The sequence below is a fragment of the Teleopsis dalmanni genome, chromosome 1 (assembly GCF_002237135.1).
Source record: "Teleopsis dalmanni isolate 2A chromosome 1, ASM223713v2, whole genome shotgun sequence".
Lineage (NCBI taxonomy): Eukaryota > Metazoa > Arthropoda > Insecta > Diptera > Diopsidae > Teleopsis > Teleopsis dalmanni.
This window is the reverse complement of record NC_051846.1, coordinates 4337380-4347519: the sequence shown is the minus strand read 5'-3', so window position 1 is coordinate 4347519 and position 10140 is coordinate 4337380. Positions and strand designations below refer to the sequence as shown.

At 29.2% G+C, this 10140-nt stretch overlaps 4 protein-coding genes across 5 annotated transcripts; 2 read left to right on the top strand and 2 right to left on the bottom strand.

Moving 5' to 3' along the window:
- Positions 1-1082: 1082 nt before the first annotated feature.
- LOC119673315 (histone H3.3-like) lies at positions 1083-1661 on the bottom strand. Its single transcript, XM_038084578.1, has 2 exons — positions 1574-1661; positions 1083-1509 (listed from the first exon to the last, which is right to left on the bottom strand). Exon 2 carries the CDS (start codon positions 1493-1495, stop codon positions 1106-1108), a length of 390 nt encoding a protein of 129 aa, XP_037940506.1. The 5' UTR covers positions 1496-1509; positions 1574-1661; the 3' UTR covers positions 1083-1105.
- A 2489-nt stretch (positions 1662-4150) lies between these two features.
- On the top strand, positions 4151-5001 carry LOC119665684 (programmed cell death protein 5). Its single transcript, XM_038074914.1, has 3 exons — positions 4151-4329; positions 4581-4701; positions 4761-5001. The coding sequence occupies exons 1-3, from the start codon at positions 4267-4269 to the stop codon at positions 4985-4987; spliced, it is 411 nt and encodes a 136-aa protein (XP_037930842.1). The 5' UTR covers positions 4151-4266; the 3' UTR covers positions 4988-5001.
- A 158-nt stretch (positions 5002-5159) lies between these two features.
- On the bottom strand, positions 5160-7238 carry LOC119665682 (protein disulfide-isomerase TMX3). The gene is made up of 4 exons (XM_038074911.1): positions 6944-7238; positions 6588-6875; positions 5912-6501; positions 5160-5853 (listed from the first exon to the last, which is right to left on the bottom strand). Exons 1-4 carry the CDS (start codon positions 6987-6989, stop codon positions 5467-5469), a joined length of 1311 nt encoding a protein of 436 aa, XP_037930839.1. The 5' UTR covers positions 6990-7238; the 3' UTR covers positions 5160-5466.
- Positions 7239-8254: 1016 nt separating this feature from the next.
- Positions 8255-9374, top strand: LOC119665683. 2 transcript variants are annotated; one of them, XM_038074913.1, is made up of 2 exons: positions 8255-8891; positions 9005-9374. In XM_038074913.1, the coding sequence occupies exons 1-2, from the start codon at positions 8453-8455 to the stop codon at positions 9334-9336; spliced, it is 771 nt and encodes a 256-aa protein (XP_037930841.1). In that variant the 5' UTR covers positions 8255-8452; the 3' UTR covers positions 9337-9374. The 2 variants fall into 2 exon arrangements, with proteins under 2 accessions (XP_037930841.1, XP_037930840.1); XM_038074912.1 differs by having other exon boundaries at positions 8256-8891; positions 8963-9374.
- The last annotated feature ends 766 nt before the right edge of the window (positions 9375-10140 follow it).

Sequence of the window (10140 nt, the reverse complement as noted above, 5' to 3'; positions counted from 1 at the left end):
ATTTAAGAGTGATTGCGAGGCCTGGTCGCTCCTAGAACCCAACACCCCTTACCCATGCCCTATACTAATCAACCACTCTGCTTCTCACTTTTCACCAACTTGACTGATATCCTAACCCATATAATCGTATTTAGTAATTTTTTTCATGTGATGGTGGATGACGATTCGAAATCACAGTCGTTGCTGAAACCTAGAAGCAAAAACGGAAAAGACAAAAGTGGCAACCTAGAAATGAAAATAGGTGATATGGAAGATAATGTTCGTTTTCATTTGCTCGGTTTCATATATAAGTAAGTTAACAATAAATAGGAAGGAAATTAATAATTTTTGTTTTGAAAATATAATAATATTTTAATATACGAAGTACCGCCAGCGCCTACCGACATATGCTAATTGTCTATTTATGGTAGTTTATAACCTCACAAGTTTTAGATAGAGATTTTAGAAAACATAACATCACTATCGAATTTCTCACGGGGACTAAACGAACTTTTGTTGAGTTTTGATCACACACAAGCTGTTATATAGCCTTCAATAGCATTTTGCTCAATGACCTTATTTGGGCATATATCCCTAATTCGTCAAAATGTCAGGAAGTTATGTCGATAACAGTATAAATCTAGATAGTGTAAGCAAAATGTCTTCCAGGATGTTAGAGATAGAAATGAGAGCTCTGCAAATATGTATATTATACACAGAACTTCTTTTTATGGACTTTGGTGAGTAAGTATATATCAGTATCTAAATATATGAAACGTCTCCGAAACAACAACTTTTGCATACCTTTCTGAAGTGACTATAATCAATTGTTCGGATTACTGTACCTCATCCTTTCCTACGATAGAAGATTTCTGAGCACTACATTGGATAAATTGATTGTTTTATTTTATCTCCATACCTCTACCCAGATTGATTACCTTATGGACGTGATAGTAAGTTAGTTTATTCAAATCATAATTTTATGGTACTTACGAGTTACAAACTCTTTACATCCAAGTGGTGCAAAAAAACCATATGAGTTTTTTGTGAAGCAGAATAATTTATTATTTTAATGATAAATTACATAATTACTAATAGTTTGAATCGAAAATATTACGATGTAATTTTATTTCAAATGTTTTTTATAAAGACACTTAGCAAACTCAATATCTATTTTTCTAATCCCTTCGCGGTTAGAATGAAAGGAATAAAAATAGGCGTCTGTCAGGAAATCGGTTACAAAATTTTCTGTAGCCTCTTGAAAAGCTAGCATGGCACCAATCTGGAAACGAAACGTTATCTTCAAATTTTTAGCAATTTCACGGACTAGTCGTTGAAAACCAGCTTTACTAAGTAATAAATCATAATTTTGTGGATTACGAAGTATTCCGCAGAAGATAATATTTTTCGATCTAAAGCGACACATGCGAACAGTTAAGACCGGACGTACAGGTTGTGTCTGCACTGGTATTATTTCACGATATTTTGATATTTTCATTGTCTTGGTACGCGCCATTATTTAAAGATTACCTACAAATTAAGATTTAATTCAATTATATTAATAAAATATTATAAGAACTTAAAAAATATTTACATAACGTTAATATTGGTAATAAGATATATAATCTATATTGTAATAAATACTTTTAGCAAATTCTTTACTCCCTCTACGCGCAACTGAACCAACGCTTGTCCTTTCGTTAAGTTCGTTGAAAATTATTCTTGACGATTTTCGCTATACGGTAGATAGAGTATACTGTAAAAACAGTTGTAATATAAATATATGATATTAAGTGTATTTAATAAATAAGTTAATACATAGGACTTTAGTTGCATTCATAAAAGTATATAAATAGTTCATTTACATTTAATATGAAGAACAGTGATAAAGTACTATTACTTTTCACCACTGGGATTTCTCTGATGTTGGGCTTTATAAATTAAATTCCAGGCTAAAGTTGAATAGCTATACGGTTAACAAGAGCTATTTGTGTTAATCAAATACAGAAACCTATTGAATATATTTTACTGAATACAGTTTATTTTAAATTAAATATTTGTTTTTTTATTAATTATTGTCGAAAGTCAATTTTTTATGCTAAGAGGTAAACATATTGTTATTGTTTCTCATACAAAACACAATTAACATATTATCATTTAACTGTGTTTATTAATTTGAGCGTATCGCATATTTATTTTTTCGAATTGCTTGTTAAATTGATGGTTATCATATAATATCTTACAATCTATTATAGATCAATTGCTTACGATATGTGATATCAAATTTTAAATTCTTTAAATACATTAACAAATTAAATTAAAACAAAGTTAGTGAGATCTAATACGATTCACTTATATTATATAAAAATATGTTTCGGTAATTACAATTTGCAATTTGTATAACTACTTTTTACTACTGGGTTTTATGCATTAGAATCCACATGTCTATTCACAATAATATTATTCACAATAAAATTACGGAAAAATTCACAATAAAATTAATTTTAAAGTTAACTAAGGATAATTAACTGGACTGCTAGTTCCTTTACTTTTGGCCACATTAAATGTATTCACAATTACTTAGTGGAATAAATATAATAAATATTATAAAAATCAATCCGGGCTTCAGGTCGTTTAGTCTTGCAAGGAATAAAATTAATTATACAATTAAATTAATTATTTTAAAAAAGATATTTAAACTTTTATTTTTAAGACAGAAAAAAGGAAATTAATACTATATTAAAGGTTGTAATATATTTTGATCTACATTCAGATTTTAATAACGGTTTATATAAAATGCAATAACAATAATTATTATTATTAAAATTTTACATATACAATAAAATTATAAAACCAAAATTGATAAAAGTAGTAAGGTTGCCTTCCACTTTTTTGTTTAATGCGCAAACTATGGCGACTAATACAAAGTGCAGTACGCATATTTAGAACAAAAGTGTATAACAAGGTGAACACCTTGTCCTTCTTAGCATTAAAATTAAAAAAAATATCACGAGACAACATTGCATTGTGAAAGATAATAGCAATTGTATTGTCACTTTAATTAAAACATTTTTAAGTATATGCCGTGAATGTTTATTATTTTTCGAGCATTTATTGTTTTACACGTAATCACATATTTTTTCTCTTACTTCTGAGAAGATACGAATTGCTGTTTGCACTTTGGTGTTTACATCACGCCAGATGGCGTTGCGCTGGTTAATGTGTTCCCCACAAATATATATTACATAAATTTAAGTGCTTAGATGAGTATCATTATTATTTATGTTTCACACAGATTGCAATTACATTAGGTCTGTTCCAACAGCTACTCAACAGCTTGTTTTGCTCAAGCAAAACACAAATAAAGTACAAACTGATAGCGTAACTCAAATAAAGTGTCAAATTACGCTGCTTAATGGAACAGTTTTGTGTAAAGCCTGGTGAGAATAAACAATACAAAAATATAAATTCAATTTAAAACAGCTGATTCACACATCAACACAAATTTTACTTGAAATAAAATGTACGAGTAAAGTCTGTGTATAATTTCCAAATTTCGACAGGGATGTTACGCTCTCTCAGATGCTCTCATTTACTCGAAAATTTGCTGGTGGAACACACTTGTATATACACAGTGTTACTCGAAATTACTACGAGTAGTTCGTGGAACAGACCTATTAAAGATCGATTTTACAGTCATAACACAAGTCTTAACCTTACCAAAATTAAAATTAAATAATAACACATGTAAATAGTATAAATAGTTTGTGAATTGCTAGATATTTTGAATATTAAGAATTTTCCTGTTGAAGGCAAAAGCGAATTTGTCAAAACACGTGTAGAGATACACAAACATAACGTTCGAAATAAAACTTTAAAATATTAAAAAAACAAAAGCCGCCTTTAAAAGTTTTTCTCAAAAAAAAAAATTTAAAACAAAATCATGTCTTAATATTGATTTAAGTTTTGCTTTGAATTATTAAAATATTTTTATTTATTTTAATCTCTATCAATCAGCCGCTCGCATACAATCTTTTTTTTATAAAAACTACTTAATTAATTCTTTATTTGGATTTACCGTGTAAGGTACGCATAAAAACTCATGGTTGCCATCAAAATTTTGTCACAATAAAATTTATAAATGTTCATTTACGGATCACCTTGTGTGTTTGAAGTCACTAGCTTTTCGTCTAATTAGAAAAGTTGTGCTCTTATTGTGCTACTGTTACTTCAGTTAATCGGAAAACTTACAGTTTTCATTTAATTATAAAGAATTAATTGCTTAAAATGGCAGACAACGATTTGGAAGAATTGCGAGCACAAAGGATGGCTCAGTTGCAAGCCCAATATGTAAGTAGAAGTTACAAGAAAAAACAGTTGTCAAAGCAGTGCTATGCCGCCGGCATATAAAACCATATATAGAATAAATTCAAATGTTGGCGACTCTTCAAGGAAGTGAAAAACAGTTCCATATTACTTATTTAGGTGGAGGTGGAAACGAATTGAGTCCTTTATCAAATATCCATATATTAATACACATTTAAGATGACTCATACTTATAGACCCTTTATTTTTTACTTATTGAACTCCTTTTTTTATAGGGCGGAGGTGGCGGAGGCGCCGGTGATAAACAAGCTGCACAAGAGGAGAAAATGCGCCAACAGGCTGAAATGAAAAACTCTATATTATCACAAGTTCTGGATCAACAAGCCAGAGCACGGTGTAGGTTTAAACATATATAAATTAAATTTATTATAAATTAACTAAGTTCAATTCTATAGTAAATACACTGAAGATAAGCAAACCTGAAAAAGCTGAAATGTTTGAGAACATGGTTATACGCATGGCCCAGATGGGGCAAGTACGTGGAAAACTTGACGATGCACAATTCGTAAATATACTCGAAAGTGTTAATGCACAGATGCCACAAAACAAATCAACAGTCAAATATGACCGTCGAAGGGCTGCTATAGATTCTGACGATGACGACGAGGACTATGGTTGCTGATCTATAAAACCCACAATAAACGACTCATTTAGCTTTAACTTGTCCAACTACTAACCAGCATAACATTATAATGGATATATGCATGTGTTCAATGCAAACTAAATTTGTATTTTTTGTAATGGAAACACTTTTATTTAAATTAGTTGTAAATACTAAAACAAAAATTACTCAATAAAAATATAACTCAACTAACAAATAATTGGATATAATAAATTAAGTTTAAAAAATACACTTAATTGAAAAGAAATGAAAAAATATTTATAAAATAAAACTAGACTAGACTAGAAGTACACACAAATATCAAAACTTCCAACAATAATTCAAAGGCAGACAATTAACCTATAATATTGATAAATTGGAATACTTTGCACAAACATCAAAAAGAAAATTTTTTGATTTCATAAGATGAGTTACAAATATTTCGAGAACTCTTTTTTTTTTGTTATTTTGCTTAATTAAACTTTGGCACATAATTTACTCTACTCCTTTTTCTCGTGCTCATCTTCTTCCTCATCAGTAACTAAACAGTCTCCGCAAAATATGGAATATAAAATCAATGATAAAAATCCTAATGGTAGACCAAATATAACTGAGGTCAACACTGGATTACCCTGCCACATCTCTTTTAAACCCTTTCGTATTTCGAACAGGGCGCGTTGCAAACGTACTAAGTACGTGTCGCCTCCATACGCAGTCACACTTTCATTAATAATGGACTCAAGAAATATGTGCAAAGCCTGTGGTGTCATTTGTAAAGGATCATCATCTGGTATATAGTGGTGTTGTGTAGTGGAATTTATAACTATTAAATGCGGTGTGGGCATTTGATCTAAGATTATTGAGTGCGCTATACTAGGGTCACCAATCTGCAATATGAAAGCAATAAGAATATATTTAAATAAGTTTAAAATGTCACAAACTTACCCAACCAAATTGAAATTGGCTATGATAGCGATCACGATGTTTTCGTATCACACTTTCAATCATATCTCTAAACTCCAATTCATGTGTGGCTACATGATCCAATTTGTCTTCTTCTACTACAGCGATTACCAAAAATTTTTTGGTACGTAACAGTTGATGTATGTTGTAACGTGTGATTTTTGGAAAGGTTATAAACCGTTCGACGTTAACCCAATGGTGTATAGTTTCATTAACATCTTGTGGATCCATTTCATGTGCAATGTGTCCATTTGGATAGAAGTGATGCATTTCTTCTTTATAAACAATAACTGCTGGTAATTTTTCCATATCAAAATGTTGTATTGCAATATCCTCAGTAGTGGCGTAAAAAAATCCATGCTCTTGATAACTTTCGGCTGCGGCATAAAATGTATCCCACACAACACCTTCTTGTTGTCCAACAAACATGAAGAATATGGTATGTGAACCTTTTAACATATCAACACTCTCGGTACGTGTTACCAATTGCACTGGCGGTCCACTCATGCGTAAAGCATAATCAACCAATTCATCTTTCGTACGATCTCCACTATAAACATACTCCATATTACCTAAACAAAACATGTGTATTAATTTATTATTTGATCTATTTTATTGATTTATATTATTGTGTAATCCATATTAGATAGAATTTTACCTTTTATAAACATAATAGTGGGATATGCACGTACTTTAAATTCACGAGCAGACGCAGGATATTTTGTACAATCTAGTCGACCCACACGTACATTTGTGGCATGCAATGCTTGTGCCACCAAAGCAAATATGGGTTCAGTACGCTTACAGTATCCACACCAGGGTGCATAAAACATAACCAGAAATTGTCCTTCATGTCTTACATCAATAAAGCGGTCAGTTAACTCAAGTACTCGGGAAGCAGTTGTATTGGGTAGCAACAGCACTGTTGCTGTGAAGAGCAATATAACTACACCACAATTATAAAGAAATTTATATAATGAAAAATGTACACAACAAAATACGTTTTCTTATTACCACTGTATGCGCTGCTCACCACTGATAAACTACCTATAATTTTCATTTTTTGCAAATTTTAATTAAATTCTTACAATAAAATTCTGTGCCAATATCACGTTAATATTTCTTGCATACTCCTAAACGCCACAATTATTGCATTATACCTATTAAATATTTTTATTTTCTGTTAATTTAATTAGTTCCACATCGGGTTGAAAACTCTCCGCTATTCCATCCCCTCACATTCGCAACTAATAACCACATAGAATATTGTAGAAAATGCATAGAAAAGAGAAAAGGAACTAAACAAACAAAACAGCTGTTCAGATAATAGTGATGTGAATTAATTTTAAAAAATAAATTGCAATATAATTTTTTGAATTTATTTATCGACCTGTTTTTTTGTAATAGTTTTTATGTTTATGGTTAATGGTTTTTATATTTTTTAAACCGGCTATATTGCACTGCAATATATATTGCAATATAGACAATAGAATAAAGAGAATGACATTGATATAGTTTTCGTAATATTAATTTATGTTAAATCCTTATCCTGATAATGACTCTCAAGGAGAGTCGAAATATAGAATATAATAAAAAATATTAAACGTTGAATTATTTACAAAAATTAACAAATAGCCGGATTAAGAAATATATAAAAACCATTATAAATAGTAATATATTTTAATATAAATTATGTAACTAAAATATTTTTCATAAAACACCATTAATTTAAACTTCTTATACAGTAATTATAGTGCTGAACCATATTAAGTTCAAACGTATTTTGAATCAATAGGGATATTCAGGATGTCTGTGCTTCATTAAATGTGCATCTTTGCAAACTCAAATAATAGTGAATACACATGAATATTGTGTATATTAGTCTAAAAAAAATTTTAAAACAGCTGATTTATGTTTTCGTATTTGTATATTTGTAAAATATAACTCAGATTCGATATGCATAATTTTAACAATGCCAAGAAAAAATGAAAAGCAGAATATATTGACATTGTCCGACATTGTTGGACGTAAAATAAATACAAAATCAAACAATTGCACAAAATTACAAAATCAAACAAAACTTGACAGTTTCGCTAAAGTATTGGCCAGCGAACAGTAAAAAAAATATTATCATTCAGTCTTGAGATTCAAATATGCAAGAGGTGTTGAAAATATGGTCTTACATATTGTTTTGCAAATTAGATACAGAATCATCAGAAAGGGAATTTTTTTATAAAATCAAATAATTTTGCATGTGCAACGATGCGCAGACATACTGAATACCACTAATTTAAATTTTTAACAGCAAGAATTCCGGTACTGCCAGTCAGAAAATAATTTGCGGATAAAAATATATAATGCGTGTGCAAAAATATTTTTGTTTTTGCTAAATTTCAACGGTGGCAATGATGTTTTCGTGTTTCTTTGAGCAACATATGTATGTTTTTGTTTTTGCACAAGTTTAAACAGCGTAAATAACTGAGAAGAATTCATATATATTTTTATAATACAATTTTATAAACAATGGAAGAAAAGAAAAGATACGCTTGGAAAAATGAGGAATTATTACATTTGCTTGTAATATTGAAGCAGCAAAATGTCGTTGAACTATTAAATGGGAAAAAGAAAAAAAGTAAAGCAATTTTTTCTGATATTACCGAAAAACTACGACAAAAGGGTGTTAACAAAACTAGAGCTCAAGTTAAAACAAAATTTCAATCCCTTAAGTTTCAATACAACAAAATAAAACGTAATAATTCCACAAACGGAGTTGACCGTCAAACATTGCAATATCTTGAAATGTTAGATGAAATTTTATGCAATGCCAGTGTTGTGAGCAAAGACGAAACAGATTCCTCAGTTGTAAACAATAAAAAAATAAAAATTGATCATTTTCCTGCTGCACATAGCAACCACGGTTTAGAAGCAACAGAAGAAGCCACAAGTGCACTCCAGAATTCAAGTATGTAGAAACACAAATGATAAGTAATACATTTAAATGTATACAACTTCATATATATTTTTCTTGTTTAGATGAAGACAGCAATTGTATATTAAAAAAATATTGCATTACAGAAATGAAAAATATGAATGAATTTATACTGAAAGAGATCAAGAAACGGGATGAAAACTATCAAAAAACCTTCAAGTCCATTTCCGAAAAAGTTTTAAAAGAAAACTTAAAAGTAACGGAAACAATTTTGGAAAGAGGTCGACAGGAGACAGCTGCTATGATGAATATTTTTTTAAATTCAATGAAGAAAGGACATCATATCAATTTATTACAACCTATTGTTTCTACTACATCCCAATCATCCTCAACTAAACTTTCGCCATCACCGCCTCATTTGTCACCTTCGAAGAATTATTCACCATGGCAACCGTGTGCAGAAACAATTTTACCATAAAAATGTTTAATTTTTAGTTAAGTTCAATTCTTTTTCTTTAAATATATATTTATGTTAATTGCAAAATTTAAAAACAGAACTTTTCAGTTATATATAAATTTTTAAATATTTTAATTGATACGGATATAATGTAAAATTAAAATTTAGATAAGTTTTCTTGTTTCGTTATGAGTTGTTTACTCTTATTAAAAGCAAGTACCATTATTATATTTCTTTTTTAAAAAGAAAACATTTATTCACTTGTTTATAATATTCATGATTTCTTATTTATTATATTTAATTTATATGTAAATAACATATTTAAAAAAAGAAAAATTTTTAATTGAAATAAATTTTTCTTGACTTTATTTTTGTTACATTTTAAGTATTGTTATATTAACAACGACATTGTGATTAATTTAAGAAAACGCTTGTTTAGTTAATTAAACATATGAATTCAAAAGTCAAGAATAATAATGGAGGACATTGTTAAATCAGAATAGAACTAACAATATATTTTCATATTGCTCTATTGCAAACTACTAAAATTAATATAAATTTACTTTTAATTAATTATGGTATTATAATAAAAAATGTCTTGTGATATATATTATAAATGTTAAAATGTTGTTTTTATCGAATTACATATCTTAAAATTATTATTATATTTTTAATAAATTAAATGTAAAAAAACTAACTTCGAAAATACGACTGTGGCAGAAATAATATGTCGATTAGTTTAGAAGAACAAATGACAGCCAACAGAAGATGAAAGGACCATCAAGACTCTGTAAAGGACTGTCAAGAGCTACCAGTGTATCCTTT